The sequence below is a fragment of the Clavelina lepadiformis genome, chromosome 5 (genome assembly GCF_947623445.1).
Source record: "Clavelina lepadiformis chromosome 5, kaClaLepa1.1, whole genome shotgun sequence".
Taxonomy (NCBI): domain Eukaryota; kingdom Metazoa; phylum Chordata; class Ascidiacea; order Aplousobranchia; family Clavelinidae; genus Clavelina; species Clavelina lepadiformis.
In genome coordinates this window covers 13,236,510-13,259,760 of record NC_135244.1, presented here as the reverse complement: position 1 = coordinate 13,259,760, position 23,251 = coordinate 13,236,510, and the positions used below count along the sequence as shown (strand labels likewise).

Here is a 23,251-nt window from a genome sequence, read left to right as displayed (position 1 = left end):
CCAAGTGCTGTTTTGAAATTAGGTGTGTGCATAAAGGATCAATATTATTATGATTACAAATATTGCCCACAGATATTTTAAATTACTTCATTTAATCTTTTAGTAGATGATTATAATACACGGTTTCAGTGAACTCGATGGCTACTACTCCTCACTAACCTTCCAATTTTTGTAAAATTAAAAGCAATCAAAAACAGTCAAGTTTGATGGCGAGTGTATGTGCGACGGCTCATGCATTTGAAAAAGTGTGTGATTAGACACAATGGTCATAGTTTGACAAAAGTTAATCACAGAAGATTTCAACACCTTTAACAATTTATTTTTTAAAAACACACTTGTATAGACAAAAATGTTTCCAAGTCAGTTTTCATTCCTCCTTGCTTTTATAAATTTGTTGTTACATCAGGTTTATTCGCATTTATACAGTGATGCATGATTCACTCACGTTACGATAAAGAAGACATTTTCTCGACTCGGCTTTCAGTTATGAAACAATTCAAATTTACATCACTAACTTCCGAAAAGCTCCGCATTATCAGACAAAACAAAATCACTCACTAATTCATCAAAGCTTTCATCATATCACATCAGGAGATATTGGAATGCAGTTGCAGTGGTAGAAGTTGACCTCCTTGAAAGTCGCTTAAAGAAATTGCAAACAAGGAAGTATATACAAGATATATAAAAAAGTATGATGTTGACATTGCCAATGAAGATTGAGTCTACAGTATTTATGTTCACAATAGCTTACTTCTGTACATAATTATGTTATCACTGCTAACAATTGGTTTTATTGTCGAAAGATTGGCTGAATTAAGGTCAAAGGTTGACGTCGTTTATTGCAAGCAAAGCCATTAGCCAAGTAGCTATAGTCAAGATTTTCACAGTGACTTTAACGATTATCTGCATAAGATAAAATAAAAATAGAAAATGAGCATTCAACTGGCAACTTAGTACGGTACTGTGAATCTTGACAGAGACATCGCTTGAGTGCTGTTCGTATTTGTTTATCGTAATTAAGCAGATGGTGGGGGAGCGAACTGTCCAAGTTAAACAAACGCAACATTCATTTATCCAAAAATTTCTGTGTAGATCCATCCTTGAATGTTTTTTTAGATAAATTTACTTGGATCATTGTATCCATTTCTTCAAAAAATGCCAAAATTAACCATTTTCGGCCAAGAACAGTTATCCGTAATGTTTATTGTGCCAATGAATTCATTCATCAGTTTTGTACCAACACGAACAATGTCATTGAAAGTTGATAATAATTTGGTTATCGTTAAACCAAAACCCATTAAATAGAGCAGTTTTGCACTAGCACTAAGAAGACTCTTGCAGTTTTTTCTATGTTTTAAGCTCCGTCCAGTCTGAATTAATATCTAGGATACAACAGGTCATAAAGCTAAACATTACAATGAAGTGTGATGATTACGACGAATTTTCGAATAATGAGAGTAATAGTGTTCAGTAACTGTCAGCTGAGATGACTTCAAAAGGACTATTTTTATTAAGCTTTGCCGTCATAGTACCACAGACAGTTGTTATACTATGCATAATTTAGGTAATGTGCAAAGTTCTACAGATACTACTTAAACAAATGAACGAACATTACCAAAATACACATGTTTTCTTAAAATGCCATTATGCGGAAGAAGGAATGATTTGTTTAGTCTTAATGATGGAAGGTATTTTCAAGTAACATAAGCACACTTGAGCACTGCTGAAGCATGCGTTTTTCTCCAGATGGAGATTAGATTACATTTTTAAATCGAAATGTTTATGAGAGAAAACAGTTGAGGCTTACACCATAAATCAGATATTACTGTAAATAGTTTGGTTTTGAGCATTAAAACTTGACAGGGAGCTCATGCATCAAAATATATATCATCTTTGTGTGTCACCAAGCGGCAAATATTTATCAAAACAAGCAATTGGTGTATTAACATGCCGTCAGGATTTTCAGAGAGGAAGTGTTTCCCTGTCCTCTGGCTGGCTCTACCTCTGGTTGTCGTTGTGGAATTTAATTTCACTGTGCGTGATATTTTTTAGTTTTATTTTTTTGTTAATTGAAGTGTTATAGTAGTTTGCTGTCATGTCATTGCAATTTGATTTCGAAAATGATGTCAACAGTCTCATGCAACTGGACAAGCCATTGCAATCTGGGCCAGCGGCTCGTTGGGAGAAAAAAGCACATGAAGTGTCACAATGTGGAAATAACAGTTTGCATAGTTTGTCTCTCAACTTAAGGTACTACACTCCCTACGAAAGGAATTACTATTATATTTTTAGTGTTTAAATAACATGTCTGTCTGTCTTTGTCATACAACTAAAATATTATTTTGCATAAACCAAACTAAAACAATCATTTTTTTGCACATGTGGTACATTCGTTCATGTGGTACATTCAAATGTTTTTCAATAACTTGTTCATGTTACCTGATATTAAACTATTTCGTTTTTACTTTGTAGTCACAATTACCACAACAGTTCATCCTTCAGCCCAAAGCGAATAGGCCTTTCCTTATCACACAGTGTGAACAAAACACCCAGCTCAGCAAAAACGCCTAAGGCTTTAAAAACAAAAACACCTGGTTTGTGCAAGTAACATATTCTATGTGACTGTTATGATCATGTCCTGAATATTTTCTATGTTGAGCAAAGAAAATAATTTGCTTTCACAGGAAAGCTGAAGCCTTCCAGTAAAAATACAAGTCTAAGCAAAACTCCAAGTCGAGGAGACAGGTTTATTCCCAATCGTCAAGCTACAAATTTTGAACTTGGACATTACAAGCTCTTATCTGATGGAGGTAACAATTACATAGTGTTACGTTTGTTGCACAATATCATGAAGTTACCTTCTAACACTGTTATGTACCAGTTTTTGTTTTGGCAAAAGGAAACCTTTTAAATTTGAATTATAGTGTTTGTTTATTTCTAAATCACTAATGATATGGCTGATGTGATATGATACATGACATGGGTGTTTTATATGTTTTTAGGCAGTGATGGTCTAGGATCTCTTGCGCAAGAAGATTATAAACGTCGAATGAGTGAGAACTTGCAGAAAGCTAGTGGTGTATCAGAGAATGAACGTATTCTTGCATTTAAGGCAAAGCCAACAGCAGCAGAGGGCTTCCAAAACAATGCAAAGGTTGACTTCACATACCTTTTTACAATTGCTTGCTTTGAATTGGAGAGCTTAGGAATGTCACACTTGTTAATTATTCATTTAGCAAGTTTCATTTAATACTTTTCAGGTACTTTATAGCTCCGCTAAAAAATTAAATTCAGATCAGAGGAAAGTTCGTCATATCCCAACAACTGCCGTTAGAGTGTTGGACGCCCCAGATCTTGGAAATGACTTCTGTAAGCTTGTTGCAAATATAGTGGGTGATTAGCTTTTGACGTAGATTGTGTTATATAAAACCATAGTGACAATAGTGTACTGAAAGTGAAAAAGGTAATACACAACATAAGTTACTGTTAATGGTGCCAAAGATTTTGATTTTATAACAAATATTCTGCATTGCTATATTCAATACAGATTTATTCAGCATGTAAATGCGATACATGAATGAACATGGGAGTTTGTTGACTACTCTTAACTCAATGCATGCATTTATTGCAACTTTTAAAAAAAATGGAATTACCCATGGAAAACAAAGTTTGCTTGAATGATAATTTAATGAATTTATTGTTGTATTTTTAGATCTTAATTTATTGGACTGGAGTTCAACAAACAATCTGGCTGCAGTGCTGGGCAGATCAGTTTACATTTGGAATGCATCTACAGGTGACATCAATATGTTAATGAGCATGGAAGGTTCGGATGATTATGTCTCTTCAGTGAAGTGGGTTCGTGATGGTCAACATATTGCTATTGGCAACAGCAATGCGGAAGTGCAGGTAATTTACAGTTAACTGTCCCATTAATATTTTGCTTATCGCTACTTTGGTAATTCTATAAAATACCATTAACTAGCTACCAACTGGCGGATTTAGTGTTCGTTGCAAGCAAATTTTGGTTGTGTATAAGCTCCAATACTTTTTGTCTGTTTTACCTTATCAAAGAGCTGGTGTTCTTGTCTTAAAATTTTTTAAAGTATGTAGAGTTGACCTTAATTAGAATTGTTATTTTGCATCTCAGTTGTGGGACATCAATGAAAGCAAACGTTTACGAAATATGAAAAGTCACGCTGGACGTGTTTCTTCATTGACCTGGAATGATTACGTATTATCAAGGTTTGGAAATCATTCTGTAGGAAATACTAATATACTTAAGATATCTGTAAGTTTTTAAGTTAGGTAAAAAATAGAATGATATGATAGTTTTCCAAGATACCTTTGGTAATACTCTGCAATAAAAGACATGATATTTGGGTTCACTTAATAATATGCTGGTTATATGTTGCCTTTTTCAAACAGTGGTTCTCAAGACGGATTTATTCATCACCACGATGTTAGAGTACAAAATCACCATGTTTCCACACTCTCTGGTCATTCACAGGTAAGTTTTAACTGTGACATGCCGTTTAGCTTTTTCTTTTTTCCCGCTTTTGTTGTTGGGTTGTGCATGATGCAGTAGTTTTAGATGATTGCCACAATAATATTTTTACTCTATACCCAGGAAGTATGCGGTTTGGAGTGGTCAAAAGATGGCAAATACCTTGCGAGTGGAGGAAATGATAACATTGTAAATGTGTATAATGAGATGGAGACAAAACCCTTGTATTCCTTTACTGATCATCAGTCTGCCGTGAAGGTCGGACTGTTATTTCACCGATCAATTAAATTCTATTTGCAAACCTTTATAGTTTTATTTTACTTTTACTCCAGGCTGTAGCATGGTGTCCATGGCAGGCGAATTTACTTGCGACCGGAGGTGGTAGCGCCGATCGACACATTCGGTTCTGGAATTGTCACAGCGGCGTTTGTGTTAAGGCTGTTGACACAAAATCGCAAGTAAATTTATAGACATTATAAACTGCGTACATGACAGCAAGTAATCGCTACTATACTACCGAGTATCATTGCCTTTTTGTCACAACTGCATCATTTAGGTGTGTGCCATTAAATGGTCAACCCACTACAAAGAGCTGGTATCTTCTCATGGGTATGCGCATAATCAACTCACCATTTGGTCGTATCCAAGCATGCAATGGATGCAGGACCTTCTTGGACATACGTCTCGGGTAAATATAAGACCAATGAAAAGTTAGTTATTTGATAGCGATTTTGTTCAAGTCGTCATAAAATGGATTTTGCAGGTTCTGTATCTAGCGATAAGTCCTGATGGTCAAACGGTGTGTTCTGGGGCAGCGGATGAGACTCTCCGTTTATGGGAATGTTTTGCAATTTCACCTGAGCAAAAGCGCAAGTCTAAAAATTCAAACAAGTTGGGATCGTCAGCAAACAGCAAAATCAACACTCTCTTTTCGATTAGATGATGTTTGCCAAATTAACAGCCCAAGATGCAGTGATATTTGGCAGTGTCAGCTGCATTGCCTTACTAAACTTAACAAAAACTTGGTCTTAAATTTCTCAGGCAGTAGCTTAGATTCTAGACTTCATGAAACGATTTCTTTTGACGTCGTTTTTCGACTATTTTTCTTTTGTGCAGCGCATATGAGATGCAATTGTGTTTTAACGATCATCTAATAAACGATTTGAGTACTGTAAACTGGACATTCCAACCTACTACATTTTTATGAGTTTTATAGTAGGCGCGTATTTGTTGTAAATAGTAATATGCCACGAGAACGATTCTGTTGGTTATTTACGAACTGGTGATCGCCTTAAGTTATGCATCAAGCCTTGAGGATATAACAGACAATGTACAAATGTTTTTGAAGAGAATTAAAAGTTATTTTTCAATACCATACTTTTCCATTTACCGTTATAGGCTTGAGGTTGACGTGGTACAAATTAAATATATATAGCTACAGTGTAGGCCTACACCATAAAGTTGTTACCTATCAGTCAAACGATATATTGATTTAAAAAACGCCCTTTTGCGAATAAACTCTTATTAACTTACAATTATTTCAGTTGGCACCAACGGTTTCTTTTTGTCCCACTACCTGTTCACTTTTGAAGAATCTGTAACATGAAAATGAGATTAAACTACCCCATTTTTAGTTTATCGTCCACATATGGTAGGCTGCAGTATATGACAATTTCTTGCGTTCGCTTTGCAGCGCGTCATATCACCATGTAAATCCATAGTAGGTTAAAGTTGTGTGTGTTTTCAAACAATATCCCAAGTTTGCTTCACCACCCTCAATTTCCTTGTGCATGGATCAAGTCTAATTTCTTAACATCGGGTAGGGCTACGGCCCAAACTTGCACACGTAAAAATATGATTAAATATGAGAAATATGATTAAATATATAAGTGATTAAAAATAGATAAATTGATTGAAAAACAATGTCACACAATATAACATTATTAATGTTGATAAATCGCCCTTTCCTTGCTAACGTTCTATTAAGACCATCTCCAATAAGGAAGGTGAACAATGTACTCTATTCAATGATCCTTCCTCTACAAAGGTTTATTAAGTTAGTTACTGCATAAGAGTACTTTTTGAAGCATTATGTTTGTAGAAAAATGAATATTGTTAAGAAGAATTAAACACCAGACTTTCTTGCGATTCAAGAAGTATAGCTTGTTAGCCGGTAAAACTTTATAAAAACATAAACTGCTAGGTTTCCAAGCAAATGAAAACAATATTTGTAACTCGGGCGTTTATGTTTACGTTTACGTTTATGATCCAGTTTTACTCAGGGTTTCATTTCTCACTAAGTACTGAAGCCTAAACCTTGTCTTAACCCAATGCTTCTCAGCCTCTGGGTCGCGACCCAAAAGTAGGTCGGCCGTTGATATGGTTGGGTTGTAGACTACGGTAGTTCACGAAGTCTTTCGATAACTGACATTTCTGACTAGCGAATTCTTGTAGCAAGAATTTGGTTGTCGGTGACTAGTATAGCTTAGTATTTTGCTGCTCATCAATTCTATAAAGGGTGCAAAAACACGTTGGTGATTTCAAAGGGTCGCCAAAGCTTCGCTATTAATTTATTAATACATTAATATTTGGGTCGCTGCAGAAAAGGATGAGAGGCATTGAAACCCGACTTAAAAGTTAACATTCACCGACAAACAAATATTTGGAGACGGTCTTAACAACCGGGTTTAATAATTTCTTAGCGCAATCAGAAAGAGGAGGTGAACCTTTAAATAACTTACGTTTGGCTCTGTTTGGAGGTCTGCTTATTTTGCGGAAGATAGAAGGTGACAGCAGCATATAATAAAGAGGGACTCAAGAAACGCTAGGGAGGTGCTGTGAGAAAGAATATTCGTTTCGTGTGAACACAAATAGTAATCATGTAGAACGTTTATAAGTTGAAACGAACAAATGTCGAGTTATATCTTATTTGCATTAATACCAAAAAATAAGGTTTTACCCAGAAGTTTCTGAATTTTAATTATAACACGACCAAATCGCTATAAACATCACATGCTTTGTTTCAAAGAATTTATATTTAAATGGTAGTTGAGAACCCCAAATTTTTTGTTAACCTAGGCTAATCGACCTTCGATGTAAGGAATGTTGTCCCTATATTGAAGCTTAGACACCAAATAGGACCAACATTTCTCACCAGAATCGATAAATTTATTGTTTATGTCGTATTGAGATTCGCTATTGATAGTATTCAAGTTCGCCCAAATTTTTCAGTCAGGCGATATTCAGCAAATCTACTCGGACTTGAGTTCGTATGAGCCTGTGCTCTTTGTCATAATTAACTCTTATTCTCAACTAACGCAGCTCTGGTTTCTGATCTGATATCATTTCGTATCTGATTTTTAGTATTTTGTGTGTTTTACTCTTACATGCTGTGCTGTATTTTGTTTTGCGTTTTGTTTCCATTACTTCCGGATTACGTTAGCCTGTTACCGAAATGCACATTGCATTTCTCTCTCCGATTAAATTTTTAGTTTTGCAGAGATATAGAAAACATCTTTTCGAAATGTGTTTCGGAAAGCAGTGTTCGTTCTGATAGGAACCAACAATACAGCAACAACAACAACAACACTGTTAGCCTTATTAAGCTACTGGGATGTTTAACAGGCAATAAGTGGTTTAACAACTGCAGGCAACTGCGGAATTGGATCAGCAAATTTTTTATTAAGTTCCACGACCGCATTAGTTGACCACAGTCCAAAGGTCCTTTCCCATTGGACACTCAATGATTTGTCATTTGTATTATAAGTTTATTGAGGCAAGTACAGGTTTACTGCTAAGTATTTAAAGTTCTAATAACGATAGGTGAAGTCGCTGTAAATTGGTCTTTACTTTCGTTTATTTATGAAAAAGAAAAATATAAAAATAGATGTATATATGATAGTATATATGTATAATAGATGCTATAGGTTTCGAGTCATAGCTGTAGCTCTTTTCTAAATACTTTTGGGAAAAATTTATTTTAGCAGATTGGCTTGAAAATGCCCTTCATAAAAAGTCAAAGTTTAAAATATTTTCAGAGATTCTGTTATTTACACTCCTAAATACTATTTTATGCTAACACTAACTTGTTTACGGAGGAGGCATTGGGACTTACCCCATCACGATTAACGTCATAGGCCTTTTTACGTTTTCAGTATTTTTTGTTTATTGCATTTCCTTGGTTGCGACCACATATCAGCTCCAACCTACACAGAAAAACGTATAAGATTAATATAGGTAGGTTTACGGCGTTTAAAAATCAATGTATACAGCCTTACAAGTTGTGCACGTCATCTCAAAAGAAAACATTATAGGCTAATTCGGCTACTATATTGTCCACATAGATATGAAAGTACATTTCATTTAACGCGATATTTGAGGCGCAAAAACACAAAAAAATTTCATTTCGCGCATTTTTGACGGGGTAGACAAGCTCGGACGTTTTAAAACCAATATTTAAAGCTTTTTAGTTCCCCTCAACGCAACCCTAAATATACATGCTAACTATACACAGTTATACTTGCTAACGTAATGCTTATTGATATTTTAATATTTTCACGCTGACGCTGTTATTTTAAGTATGAGCCAATAGCCGAATAGCGCAATTGTTTATCAATTGAACAATAACAGCATTTGGCTATGGTCTAATTAGACCTACAAAAAGGTGTTGGAGTTCATAAAGCTGAACTTGGCAGATATGCGCTTAAATTGTAATTTTATTAAAGAAAGGGCTCCCACCAATGCTGGGCCCCAGGGTATTCCACCATGTAAACCCTGGCAAATATGCTTGCACTTCAAACAGTTTCTTTGTTATTGGAAAGTGTTGCCTTGCTTTAGCCTTGTTGTCGCTTGTAATATGACGCACCATACGTTGTGTCATGCTATTTTTGCCATATTTTTGGTAATCTATTTTCTATTTTGGTATGCCATGGAATTTGTGCGAACAAATCTTCTTGTTACATTTACATACAACGACAATATAAAACTTTTATTTTCAATGCATGGGCTTATTTTTGTGTTTCTTGCTTATAGCTTTGTGCAAGTTGCTTCATCTTCTAGTGGCAGTTTAAGTTGGTACATATTATTATCAGGGTTACGTGATGCAGCATATGAAACGTCAGATTACGTTTAGATGTTTATGTCTACATATGGACTACATCTATTCACACATAGTTTGGCGAAGGCATGCGATAGTAAATGTTAGTGACAATAAAGTGTTTTGTAAGCTTGCCAAACACTTTTTGCATGTAAGTTTACATCACTGTTTTCTATTATATTTATATTTTCCGATATTTTTCCCTTGGCATCATTCGGTAACGCAGACTTCTCTAAATATGTCACATTAAACTTGAAATTTGGGATATATGTTAAAGATTACTTATTTAACAACTAAACGTTTTTCAAAATGGTTTGACCAGGTTGTTTAGTCGGCACTTTTTGACATTACTACGTTTTTGGGCAAGGTCAAGGCTTTAATATCAGACAAGGTAGACTAAACAAAACAAACCAATTTTAGTTGAAGTTGTTTCATGACGAGACCCACTACTGTGACAATGTTAACACATTAACAGCTTGCTAGAATTCTTCGGCTATATCTCAGTGAATCGTGTTATTACAGTATTTCCGGGTTGCTCTTGCTTGCGTGGGCACATTTGCTACAAAATGTCGTTTATTACTTCCTCAATACCTAACTTGGAACATCATAATCATTTGTTGTAATTTTGCAGTTATACGTTAGAATCGCTTGTACTGCGATAATAAATCACAACTAAAGGGGTACATATACTATGGTTGCCACCAGGCATAATAATTATCAAATATACGGCTTAACTGGTCAAAAACATAACTTTATTTTCGATCAACTTTTCATTAACCCATTTATGTTTCACGTAAAATAGACCTACTCTTACAATTTTATGCGTTTATTAGCTGCTCATTGTATAAATAACCATGGAAGCTGGAAAGGCAAGTGCTATTGGACCGTGTTTTACATCAAAATACCAGCAAAAGGATACTAACTTGAATGAATCGCAAGATTATACAGGTTAGTGAATACTGGTTAGTACAATAAAATAGTAGCCTATGCCTACTGTTCACATTTATCTGGATCACTTTTACCAATTAATTAGTTCAGGCTATGTATTTAACCTCATTAAATGGGTAAGTGTTAGTAGGCTAACATTGTTTGATAATAGGCAACTGGATAGGCTAAACCATAAATTTCCACGCAGTCGTTTATGGTACGATACATTTAACCTAGGACTGGGAAAAGTCTTAAACCCGGCTTTGATTCCTCATCACTTGAGCCCCGGCTACAGAGCTACCCTTTGTTCAAGTACCAATAGTTGTACATTTTTATTTGTCATTTTTAAATGAAAGGCTATTACTCGAATTTAGAACTGTTTACCTGATTTACTGAACAGAAGCAAGTGTGGTTAATGCTTTGCCTAAGCGCCAAGGGTATTACAAAGGTAGCGCCATTATTTATCGAACACAGAACACGTCGCGGGTTATTGCGAGCCCAGCTCTCGTCTCCAACCACTCCGCTACCAAGCCGACTCCAGCTTTAAGATAGGCAAATCTAAAGTAACTGTACCACCTGTATGATTTACGTGTAGCTAGCTCCGAAACTTTGTTACCAATAGCCTACATGCACATTGCACATTTAATGAGCTAATAGCTTAACTGCACTTAACAAATTACAGTGTAACTAGCATAGCTGCTTGAAGTGATTAATTTTAATGTTATCCGTAACATAATATAATAATCCTCAAGCAAATGTGTAGTTTCACTAAAACATGCTTCACAGTAAAGCAAATGCACTTAGCAACTTAGAAGTCAAGTAGATGTTGTAGTGTATGGTAAAATTAATTATCATGAGAATCTGAGAAATAAGCTTTGCCCCTGTTAGGAAATTTATTTGAACTGACTTAGTAAATGACCCAAATCTTTATTTTCTCTGCGTTTCAGTTAGACAACAAACTCTAAACGTCTTTGATGTTTATTTTAGGTTTCTTTTGTTCAGGACTGAGTGTTGTATTAGGGTATTACCCTAAAACAAATCACCTTGATTACAGATCGCTAGTGTCCATAGAACATAAATAGTGAAGCGACAAGTCTAACCAATAGGATATAGGCAGCTCCGGATTTACATCGTGTTGCGTCCTGGAGCCCTGCTTTGGTGGGGGCCCTTTTATTAATAAAGCTATCATCCAAGGGCATATCTGCTAAATTAAGCTTTATAAACATTTTATTGGGTTTGGTCACTGTGCTAACCTTCCGTCGTTATTTCACCTCTATACAGTATGTAGTTAACTACTTGCACGTTTTAAGCTTCCGAGCTTTGCCGATTTTTCCCGTTTGTTAATTGTTTGTGAGCGTATTTCTTGTTATGGTTTGCTATAACTATAGGTTAGCACCAAGTCTTTCGCTTAACACAGTCAAGGGCAAAAAATAAAATGAATAAAAAAATATATAAAAAAGTATAATTAGACTAAAACCAGTTGTTGTTACATTACGGTAAAGATGTGGGTAAAAGTTAAATAACAGCGACAAATTAAAAATAACAAAACACAGATAACCAGCAACATTATAGGAATTGAATACATATCCCTATTCTTGTGATTACAGAGCTGCTATTACGCAGTTAGTCATTCAACAGTTGGCATAAGATAAAAACGTCATTGGGTCCTTTCTTTAGTATTTTTGTGAGAAATTTTTCTCTGTAACCCAATGTAAATTGCTATTGCTGCAAATCATGTTCCAAATGTTTTATTTTCTACTAATCATAGTAGACAGTCTTTGTCCTCACAATGTGCCCAAGTGTAGTCTGTAGAACTCATAAATGTGCTTCTAACTCACAAATTCTATTCGCGTAGCACTTCAGAGTAGCTCGGTAGGAATTTGCAAGCAAAAGCGTCGCTGACAAATATGTAAATCCTTGCGAGGTGTGTTTGGAATACCGCCCCAGATCCAAAATGTTATGGGCAATAAAATGGTTCTAGTGCTTTACTTGAATATAATAAAGAGGATGTTAAGCCTCCTGCCAAGCATATATGCCATTACTGTTCTTATGCAGGTATTGTGAATATATGAAAATAAACAGTCACATTTTTGACTTCTTGTCTGTATGAAAGGCAGCTGTGGTGAAATTTTTACCTTGATATTTTTGCACAAAATAGTATATAAGGACAGTTAAGTGAACTGAACTACAGTAACTGGAAAATTATACGGTAATCATGGAAAAATATCTAAAACAGTGGTTCCTAAACTTTTTCAGCCGTGAAACCATACTGGAATTTTTAAAATGATCACAAATCACTTACTTATACCTGCATTTTTCCATAAAAAACCATAAAATTATACCTACAATTATCATAGTAAAATTGTTCATGGAAATTTCCTATTATAATGTGGTTTTGTAACCCGGAGGAAATATTAATTAAATGCAATTAGCTACTAAGAAAAGCATGTATTAATGCAGGGCAGGTTTGTCATTTTGCACCACCACCAGGTTTGTCATTTTGAGATAAGGACTAGGTTTTTCAGTTGTTTTATAAAACCCTAACCCGAAAATATTTACTTTTTACGCAGGCTTCTACTAAATTTCAAGCTTAAACCAGTTGCATCAATGCTTATGAGAATAGTGTGACTACTTGCCATAACATTTATCATGTTGTAAATATTATACATTATGGTTAACAAAGGTTTATATAGCAATAGAATAGTAGTTCAGACATCATATTAATGCCAGAGTTTGTCAACTTTATTTCTTATAATGCAAAATAATATACACTGATGCATTTTTCAACACAATGTTACTATAATTTTGTAAATATCCCATAAAAACTTTGGAAATTTTCATAAAACTAAAATTAGGAAACGCTGATCTAGAAAATAAGTCTGTAGTATCAGGTAAGAAGTAAGAGGTAAAGTAAGAGTAAGGTATCAAAGTAAGAAAAACACATGTTACAGTAATTAAAGGCAAGCAAAGTTGCTAGGGAATCTATGTTGAGTGTTTAGTGTTTTTATTTTTCATAGAAAATTTACTTTCGAGTAAGATTCACATTTAATGTTATGGTCTGATCAGTTGCTGAAGTAAAATTGAAGAATTCCTTGGATAAAAATGTATGCTCTTCAAAATTGTTAGAAAGCGTATTATATCAATCATCCCAAGTTATTGAAAGCAGGGATAAAAATCAAACATACAGAAAAGTGCGTTGGAGAAAACTTATTCGCAGGAACTTTTGTGCACAAATACAAGAGTCCATTGAAAAAAGCTTCAAGTGTTTAAACAGTTATGTACTTAATATTTATTGCAAAGTAACTTATAATACTTATAATACATTATATATAATATAAGTACAAGTAATAGCGATTACTATTTGGTAATGAAGAAAAACATTGCAGAGTGATTTAAAACAATAGTATGTAGCATGATCTTGTGCACTTTTTTTGACTTGAGCTATATTACATTCCCAGTTTTAAAATTTTACTATTTAGTATAAAATTATTTTATTGTTGCAGGTCACAATGATTTATCTGAAAAAAGCAAAAGATTTCCAGCTGCTGATGAACTATTGAGCACTGCAGAGGTAAATTGAATGAACACACTACTAGGCCAAAGATAAGAAAGTCTGTTGTTTTCACAAGCTGCCTATTTCAGTTAAGCCTATTACATTTATCTCTTGCTGCTTTGTTAAAAACTTCATCATTCATCTTAAACTTAAAAAACTTATAGTTTTTTCCTGAATTTACGGAAGCTCTTTTCTTTGAATATTCTGTTTGGGCTGGAATCTGTTATGTCTTTAAATGACTTTGTTACTGCGTTTCACCGAAATAAGCTCTTTGTTTTTGTAATATCTGGTGAATCTAGTGGGATGTTCCATTTCAACTTTGGACCTTGCAGGTTACGGAGTGTATAAAAGGGTACGCTAAACCAAGCCCTGTTACATCACACCAAATTGTAACAAAGTTTGAAGATGGTTTGATCTTTGTCTGTGTGTCGTTAGCATTTTCTAGTAACTTGCCGTTTTTGCAGCACTTCTTATTCTTATTAGTCAAGTTGTTGCTCTACATTCTGACATCTCCCACTTAATACCATGTTTGCACCTTACCACTTAGATGCCGCTGTGACATGGATTTTCTGACTAAGCACCTGGATTGCTGCCATTAACAATAACTTTTTCACCTCTGTTTTTTCCATACCTTAGCTGCTGAATACATTAGCCAGTTGTTCAAAGATATTCAGGAAACCTACGATAAAGCTGAGGCTTTTATGATATAGAAGGAGCCAGGTGCTTAATCTAGTCAGATCCTCCTAACCGAGATCAACAAAATTTATGATGAATTACCATTGCAGTACCTCAAATCCCACTTTCCTCAGAGACACTTCTAGTTTAAAACTTCTTTTTGGAATACAATGCAATAAGTTTGGTGACAAGAACAACTAATTTTTAATCTTGATTCAGGAAACAAACAAATTTAATTGTCATACCCCATTTACAATAATGATCAGCACAGACAATAGTCTGGAAACTTGAAATGAGTACTGTTAGATTTGCAAATGCTATCATAATGAACAGAGTAACGTGGAAAGTCAAAACAAGTGCCAGTATAGGCAAACTGGCTATACATAAGATCAGCCAATAAAGGCAAGCGCAATTTTTAATCAAAACGTTGTACTAAAAATCTTCAATATCATTCAATGCTAATGTTCAAAATAACCTAAGCTCTCAAATTTTTAGAAACTGGGCTCTATGGACAATTTTTATTTCAGCCATTTAGGATGATTCCAGTGTAGATATATCCGATATCAGTAGGTTCCTGCATGTTAACTGAAGGACTTCAGCCAGGACTTGAACGATTATTTCAATATCAGCAAATTTTAGATATCAGTGACTTCTGCTGTATTTACATTTCTTTTTCTTCCTATCTTTATTTTCCAATAATGCAGTGTTTTTGATGATTTGAAGTTTATAAGACTATGATAGTCAAGAAAATACGTAACTAGTGGTAAATTTTTGTTACAGAGTAAACTTAAACAATTGCATGCTCTTTCAACACCTTGGAAGGATGTTGGAGAAGAAATTCTACTTTTTTTTAGAACGGTAATCGATGAAATTAGAGTTTTCTTGTTTACATCATTATGCAAATATTTATGACGGGTTTATTTCCCAGTACAGTAAGATCCCGGTTAAGTTCGCAACTTTGAATCTTAGCAGTTCTAAATACAATAGCTATATATTACAAAGAGCATATTATTGTGTAATGTAGGTATGTATCAGCAAAACTGAAAGCACTAATAAAAAATCTTTAGCCAAACTTTGTTGTGTTCAACATGCACCAATTTCTGTAAATAGTTTGCACAAATATAAATCAACTGATGATTCATGATATGTTTAATAAATTGTGAACTTTAGGCAGATTAAAAGTTCGCAATGTAATCATGTTTAAAAGTTTCTTCTAAGGCGCAAAGTAGTTTTTGAAAAATTTGTAATTTATACTGTAATAATTTATGAACAATTTTCATAATAAAAGCGCATATGTCGCATTCCGTTTTTAATCTATCCTTATCCATCACATGTACTACAAAAATAGATGTAAATGTAGTTTAATTGGTAATATATCTTGCGACAATTATTCATGAACACATTATTTAATGACACCTGCAAGTACATCACAAACATAGTGCATGCATTTGTTTTATTTATTCTTTGAAGCTTTCTGAGTGTTTTTGCTTGTTTAAGTAAATAAGTGCAATATAAAATTTATTGTTAACAGGAATCTAACAAAAATACAAGTAAAATAACCGAGACTTTTGGCGACTTGATGGTGAAATATAAGTTCCTTGATGTATGCATCCGAATTTGGGACTTCTGTCATACTGCAAGGGATACAAATTATAACTTTTTGACATGCAAAGCATATGATCATGTAAGCACAACAAACTTTAAACTAGAACCTCTAATGTATAGCATTTTCTGTCCTATTTATTTAACATTAAATATTTTTGAAAATTAAAACTTTAGAGTCTAGACTCTAGATCAGTGGTTCTCAAACTGTGGTACGCGTACCACTAGTGGTACGCGAGAGCTTTTTAAGTGGTACCGCGTACCGCTGAACATGATTTTCGATGTGCTGTGAGTAATGTGTTGCCCCGGATAGACAAGCTTGTGCAGAAGAAACAGTTGCTTCTATCAAATTAAATTGTGTTTTCTTGCTATTCATTGGTGTTATGGTATAGTAATAACGGTAATAACTAATAAATACCGGTACATTTGAGTAAAATAAGTCATTCAGGAGCCAGGTGGTACGCAGTGTAGCAAAAAAAACGAACGAGTGGTACGCGATCGCAAAAAGTTTGAGAAACACTGCTCTAGATGGTAAGATAGCAACTATGAATTTAGCAACTCTGGACTAAAATAATGTCAAACAAAAGAATTGTTGTAACATCACTTTTTAGAAAATGAATGATCAAATAAACCCACACAGTTTACTGGGATTGTATATCGATCAGAACAATAGGTAGTTACATCATCGTAATAATAATTTTATTAACTTAAGAAAATACTTTGCTACTTTTCTTCAGGTCTTTCTTGAAGCGCTCTTCAGTTGTTGTTGTTGTTGTATTGTTGTTAACATATGTTTCAATTTCACTATCTGATATGAAATTAGACATCTCATGGATATCCTGTAGGCCTATTATATGTTGGCAGATCTAAAATAAATTTTTTATCACTTTTATTTCAGATGAAGTTAACCTTATGGAACATTTCTGACAAATCTTCTGGAATAGCTAAAGCAGCTTTCCAGAATAAAGTTTTTATTGAGAAGTGCATGAGTGAATTTGGCTTACCAGAGCTGGATATTGACAAGATATCAGATCAAAACCAATTTAATGCAGTTGTGGTAAGATAAACACAACATTGAAATCACTTACATTTTAGGTTGGAGCTTTGATTTAAAAATTGGTGATGTTTTATGCAAGGCCACCATGGGCATGCTGCACAACATGGCTAAACATTACCATCCTGTATGTTCTCTAATTCGACACAATGGAGGGTTGGACAGGATCCTCCACTTCTATAAATATAAGGATCTCAAGTTGCAAACCATGGTTATGTTGCTTGTTGCAGAATGTATCACTGAGGAAGAAAATGATAAGATAATGGAATGTATGTGACTTGATTACTTGTGAATTTGGATACAAACTATAGGAATATGATCAAAATCAAATAGAGCTTTTCACGACATTTACTGGTATTTTTAATTCAATTTTATTTTGTTTTTAGCTATAGACTTGCTGTCTTTTATTGTTGAGCAACTCAAAATTGCCTTGGAAAATCCAAAGCATCATTTTTCTGCCAGTGAGTTAGTAATTGGATTAGACAAACTGCTAGCTAATGAAAGTAATAAAGTGAGTTTAATTTTTGCATTAAATTATTTGATGTGTTTGGCTTGAGCTTGCATTCAAGAATATTTAGGCGTCATTACACATTGTTTTCTTTCTAGAAATACATTGTTGGTTTGAACATTCTTCCTCTGTTAAGAAGAATGCTTGATCAAAATTCTTCGGCTGACCAAATGCAAGCAGCATCGCACTGTATATGGACACTTTCTTTTGCTTCAGACAACAGAAATAAAATATGCCAGGTCAGTCTATTTTTAAGAATATTTCTAATTAGTTTGATATTTGAAATTTTATTTTATATATATTTACATCTTATTTCTACTTTTTTAATATTCATTAAACGATTATGAAAATGTAACCTAATTATCCCCAATAATAAAATGTTTTAATACTAATAATAATAAATGATTTAATTAAAATGAGCTATATGTTGTAGGAGCCTGACTTGCTTGGAACTATATATCGAGTTTTGTCAAATTCAGATGTGGGAGTTGAGATTAAACGCTCATGTGAAGGCATCCTCTTCAACATTAAGAACGCTCAACCTGCTCCTGCAGGAACAGAGAAAAGTGTGGGAAGAGACAAACATGTTATGATAAGTTATCAGTGGAACAAACAGGCAACCATAGTTAAGGTAAGGGTAAAATTAGATCAAAAACCTTGCAAGCTACTTTTAAAACATCTTTTTGATTTATCTGGTTTTATTTCACGTTTTTTGTTTGATAAGTTAGGTTAACTTTAAGACACATGATAGACAAAATTTGGGAGTTTACCTGAACTCATTTACCTCCAATTGTGTTTGGTATTGTCCACTGTATGTTTATTGTATGTCTCTAATGGAAAAAAGTATTTGTCTTTTAAAACTTTTTATGGGACTTTCAATCTGAACGCCAGAATCGTTAAAAATCCATCAATATTATAAGCAACATAGTTACACAGTTATAGATATTTCTAGAATTTTATTGAGTGCTCTTAATATCGGACTCTCATATTAATACCATCAATTTCTGTTGATGTGCTCTTTTCCTAATATAAACACAAGCAGGTTCAAGTGAAATTGGTTATTTGTTTTAGAATATTTAAACTTATAAAACCAACAGTAACAAAACATTGATAACGATAAAACAACAACAAAACTTTGATAACAAAATAACTTAAAATTGGACTATGCACAGCAAAAACAGATTAGCAGATTACATACGAGTTGGCAGAAAGTTTACTTACAAGGGGTTTCAATTGTGCATGTCAGATGCAGTATTTTTGAACCCTTTTTTGATGCAGTGTTCACTTAAGTGCCACTGATAAATACAATAATAGTAATGTTTGTTCATTTTTTATAGTTGGATAATTATTTGAAAAAATTTGAGCTCAAGACATGGATTGACATCAGTAACATGCAAGGCTCCATCCTTGAAAGCATGGCACATGCAGTTGAAGATGCCTCAGTTGTAGTGATTGCTATGACTGAAGACTACAAGAAAAGTAATGCATGCAGAACCGGTAGGTTTATTGATCTAGACTGCCCAGTTTTAGCCAGTAATATGTAAATGAATTGTCCATGGGATATATTTTGTGATGTAATTCGATTTCATTTCACAAAATGTTTTCTAGATTATGGCTGCTTTATCAAACACACCTTTTTCAGAGGCTGAGTATGCTTATAAACTTCGTAAGCCAGTCATTCCCTTGCTTCTGCAGTCGCAGTATAAACCAGATGGGTGGTTAGGTGCGGTGCTTGGTATGAAGTTATATGTTGATTTAAGCAATGAAGATGAATGCGAGGGAAAATTTCCGGAGGTGCTTACTAGGATTCAGACACAACTTTCTCAGAATCCACTCTCAGTCTCTATTACTGGTTAGTACATTTCTGTTGTATTTTTTGAAGTAGATGTAATGATATATGCCACTCTAAATCAATTATCTGATTACAAATGTATACTTTATGTAACAATATTCTATAACTGCTTATCAGTTGAAGGACCGCATATTTTTGCGTTTAAACCATATCTTCAATAAGTGGCTCACGATTTGAACACATGCACTCGTATTCGCACTTGTCTTTACATCGAACGCGGAGCAATGCCAGGTCACGTTGCACTTTGTGTCGCATGCCACATTGCGAAATTTTGTGGCAGTTTTATTTAGTGTACAAACGAGATCGGCGTAGCACATAAATCGTCTCCGACTGATGTTTTCATGCGATTCAGTTAATGTACGGTGTAAGCACATGCCTTCTGACGATTGTAGGTTACGTGTTTCCAACGCAGTGTTGTACAAACATATTTTTATGTTTACCATAAATTCAGTAAACTTTAAATTAACTTTGCTAAACCTGTCTTGATTTTGAGAAATCGCTCTCTACGTTTTCTTCACATTTTTCAGATACAGACTCTCCTGAAGTCGTTTCTTCAGTTGACCAATCGTGGAACATTAGGTCACCGAAAACCTGGACGTCCTATCATGTGAAAGAGTGGGCTAGAAAGAACAGAATTGGTTTGTTAGCTGTAAAACCTATAAAAAATTTTCATAAACATAGTATCGCTGGCGTAACATCAGAATTTTTATCGTGTTTTTGACCGTTTTTTTACAAATATTTTTTTAGTTTTATAACAAGGCATTTTTTGTATTTTTGTTTATTTGATTAATGTCATTACGTGTTGTTATGTCATTGTTATTATATAAATCAAACTCTTATGCCACTTTCCAGCTGACATTGGTGTTATTGTATCGGGTTTCGATGGCGTGGAGCTGTATCAACTATCCCAGTTAATGAACCGCTGTCCTAAAGTTTACTACACAGCTATGAGAAAGGACTATCGTTTGGATTGGTCGCAGATATTTCGTCTTACAGAAGCTTTGGAGAATTCGAAATGAAAATCCTTTGTTGTGTGATAAATATATCAATTAATGTAATATAAAATTGTGTACGACATAGAATTCTCGTCTATCGAATCAGCGAAGCATAACACTTTGTGACGTAATCGATTACTTCTCTGTTACTGTGCGTGCATTACGAGTCATCACTTAACAGTCTACCAAGTTAACCCTAGAAAGTGGTCGACTTTATTATGTAGCTGTCACAATGTTCTATCTTGATGTATTCGTTCAAAGAAGCTTCAAATATAATCAGATTATACAGTAGTCATTCCTGTGTCATTATTGCTGAAGTCTATCAAAGTTCACTGTTAAGATATATACAAGTAAACAGACTTTGTAAGGAAGTGGGCAAACCTTACAGGTTAAGGTACCATATACCACTTTTCATTACAGTTGCATAGATATTGAGTGATCCATGTCTTGTATTGGGTAGGGACTGTAGCCGTACTCACTTCACAATGAGTTTTGTAATACCATTTCCTTTCAACACCTAGTTTGGAAAATGTGAATAATCTTATTTTGCTTTTACAACTCGATCAAACAGTATGGTTAGCCATATGTGTCAAAAGTCGCTTTATTCAGCTCGTTCGCAAATTACGAACGCGTTGGCAATTTACAAACGCGTATGTATGATATTTTGCTTGGCTGAAAGGTTCACAATGACACGTTCATAAATTGTATGCACGCTGAAGTATCGTGTAAAAAGCATGGCTGTGTTGACCGAACGGTTCATTATTTTACGATTTTCTAATTTATGATGGCGTTCGCAATTTGTACTGTCTGAAGGTTTCCTGTCATCGTACTTAATATACAGTATTGCAATGATTATTATAGCAATATAATACAGCGGATGAGAAATCACCGGAAAAAAGCAATAAACAAAAAGACGTGTAAACACTAAAATTTTAGTCCGCTATAGAAAAGCTATGTCCCAATTATGGTCTCTTCCGTAATTACGTTAGTCTTAGCAAGCCCCTTATGAGTCATCGACGTGTGCAGCCAGCTCTCAATTAGTTTTAGTTTAACAAAATAATATTTTCCCGTGCAGTTTGAAACTATTAAAAACAAATAAACATACAATAGAATTAAATTGTTGGAAAAATTAAAGGTTAAAATTAAAGTAAACTTTAAATTTGATGAATATTTGTGCACTATACATAGGCCTACCATATTTTCATCGCCCAAAATGAGGACAATTTCGCCAGCAAGTACAATACAAATAGAGTTTTCCGTTTAAAGAATGTATCATGTCTTTTTGGATATATATATGCATATGCACAAGTAATGCATTTAGCTTCAAAATCGTTACGTCCTTTTCTGAAACAAGGATAATTCTGCCGCAGTTCATCAGAAAGCACAGTATTTCTCTTTGGCACTATTGCTTAGATTTATTTAACTTTTACGGTTGTCTAAATTAAAACAATGATAGGAGAAATGATTAGACTTCATGCTGTCGCCAAAAAGTTATTTGACTTGACTTAGACCTCATGCCGAAAAGTCACAGAAAAATATTACTCTGTTGAAAATATAAGCAAGAAAACGTAAAATGCAAAAAAAGAGGACATTTGGGCATTTTTTCAGTGTCCTCGAAGGACAATTCATTTTTTTTTCTTTAGGAAAGAGGACATAGGTTAGCCCTAACTATACATCAGTTTATTTGTGACACAATGTAGCTGGTCAAACAATTGGTGATGGCCCAAGGCCCCAACCCCTAAATCCGACCCTGCCTGTATGGTGTGGAGGTAATTGCAGCTAGCTTTCTTTCGGAAAAGGCCTCTCCTAGCAAACTGAGTTCTCGTTTAATGAGCTATAGCTGGTTTGCCATATAATGGCTAAACTCATGTTAGTAACACGGTGATAAAATGATTACAGCAGTTCGTAGTTATGCATATACACTGTAATTATACACTAACCATAGATTACACATGACATTACAGATTATACTGTAATTAGTGCAATACAGTATCTATGCTTTGACAAACTTATAATATGAATTTTAGATTTTTTAAGTTTGCTATTAGGTTATTACCCCAAAGTAAATCACATTTTTCGATCTTACCACGGAAGATAGAAATCACCATCAAAGTTAATAAAAAAACACAGTTAACAGAAAACAGAAATCGTCTCAGACTGATGTTTTCATGCGATTCAGTAAATGTACGGTGTAACCACATGCCTTTTAACAATTGTAGGTTACATTTAGAGTAAGTATATTATGCTTGAGCAGCGAAACCGCAACGTACAGCAAACCTTGAGTAAGTTACATATGCATCAAAAAGAACTTTTTATTCTCTCGCATTCAATATGCGCGTATAGCCCTATCGCTTAAGGCTATCTCCTTGTTAAACAAGGGTGTGGATGATATGTTGGAAATCATACGAAAACTTTGGTTTGGTTTACCGTATCTTCGCTTTTAATAAGTTAGCAAAGTTTTTAAAAGCTGCATGTTTTTTTTG

The 23,251-nt window shown here is 34.3% G+C and overlaps 2 protein-coding genes and 1 long non-coding RNA gene across 5 annotated transcripts; 2 read left to right on the top strand and 1 right to left on the bottom strand.

The window, feature by feature from the left end:
- Nucleotides 1-2,028: 2,028 nt before the first annotated feature.
- On the top strand, nt 2,029-5,683 carry LOC143459467 (cell division cycle protein 20 homolog). Its single transcript, XM_076956644.1, has 12 exons — nt 2,029-2,250; nt 2,473-2,594; nt 2,685-2,810; nt 3,003-3,154; nt 3,261-3,369; nt 3,713-3,909; nt 4,151-4,245; nt 4,429-4,510; nt 4,631-4,765; nt 4,840-4,965; nt 5,064-5,195; nt 5,271-5,683. Exons 1-12 carry the CDS (start codon nt 2,096-2,098, stop codon nt 5,448-5,450), a joined length of 1,611 nt encoding a protein of 536 aa, XP_076812759.1. The 5' UTR covers nt 2,029-2,095; the 3' UTR covers nt 5,451-5,683.
- A 1,565-nt stretch (nt 5,684-7,248) lies between these two features.
- On the top strand, nt 7,249-21,690 carry LOC143459466 (uncharacterized). Of its 3 annotated transcripts, none has more exons than XM_076956640.1 (15): nt 7,249-8,282; nt 10,436-10,550; nt 14,033-14,100; nt 15,538-15,615; nt 16,289-16,441; nt 17,258-17,416; nt 17,496-17,682; nt 17,800-17,924; nt 18,020-18,160; nt 18,355-18,552; nt 19,259-19,418; nt 19,564-19,773; nt 20,301-20,411; nt 20,626-20,805; nt 21,192-21,690. In XM_076956640.1, the coding sequence occupies exons 2-14, from the start codon at nt 10,457-10,459 to the stop codon at nt 20,790-20,792; spliced, it is 1,851 nt and encodes a 616-aa protein (XP_076812755.1). In that variant the 5' UTR covers nt 7,249-8,282; nt 10,436-10,456; the 3' UTR covers nt 20,793-20,805; nt 21,192-21,690. The 3 variants fall into 3 exon arrangements, with proteins under 3 accessions (XP_076812755.1, XP_076812757.1, XP_076812758.1); XM_076956642.1 differs by lacking the exon at nt 7,249-8,282 and adding an exon at nt 8,333-9,753; XM_076956643.1 differs by lacking the exons at nt 7,249-8,282; nt 10,436-10,550 and adding an exon at nt 12,828-13,802.
- On the bottom strand, nt 7,255-11,127 carry LOC143459468 (uncharacterized). Its single transcript, XR_013117762.1, has 3 exons — nt 10,914-11,127; nt 8,622-8,712; nt 7,255-7,342 (listed from the first exon to the last, which is right to left on the bottom strand). It is a non-coding gene; the product is annotated as an uncharacterized LOC143459468 (long non-coding RNA).
- Nucleotides 21,691-23,251: the final 1,561 nt, after the last annotated feature.

Bases quoted from the DNA above. Each gene is read 5' to 3' on its own strand.
- LOC143459467 (XM_076956644.1), top strand. From the start codon at position 2,096: ATGTCATTGCAATTTGATTTCGAAAATGATGTCAACAGTCTCATGCAA. The intron at 2,811-3,002 runs GTAACAATTACA...ATATGTTTTTAG, and splicing joins CAAGCTCTTATCTGATGGAG to GCAGTGATGGTCTAGGATCT. The intron at 4,511-4,630 runs GTAAGTTTTAAC...CTCTATACCCAG, and splicing joins CACTCTCTGGTCATTCACAG to GAAGTATGCGGTTTGGAGTG.
- LOC143459466 (XM_076956640.1), top strand. From the start codon at position 10,457: ATGGAAGCTGGAAAGGCAAGTGCTATTGGACCGTGTTTTACATCAAAA. The intron at 18,161-18,354 runs GTCAGTCTATTT...TATATGTTGTAG, and splicing joins ACAGAAATAAAATATGCCAG to GAGCCTGACTTGCTTGGAAC. The intron at 19,774-20,300 runs GTTAGTACATTT...CACATTTTTCAG, and splicing joins ACTCTCAGTCTCTATTACTG to ATACAGACTCTCCTGAAGTC.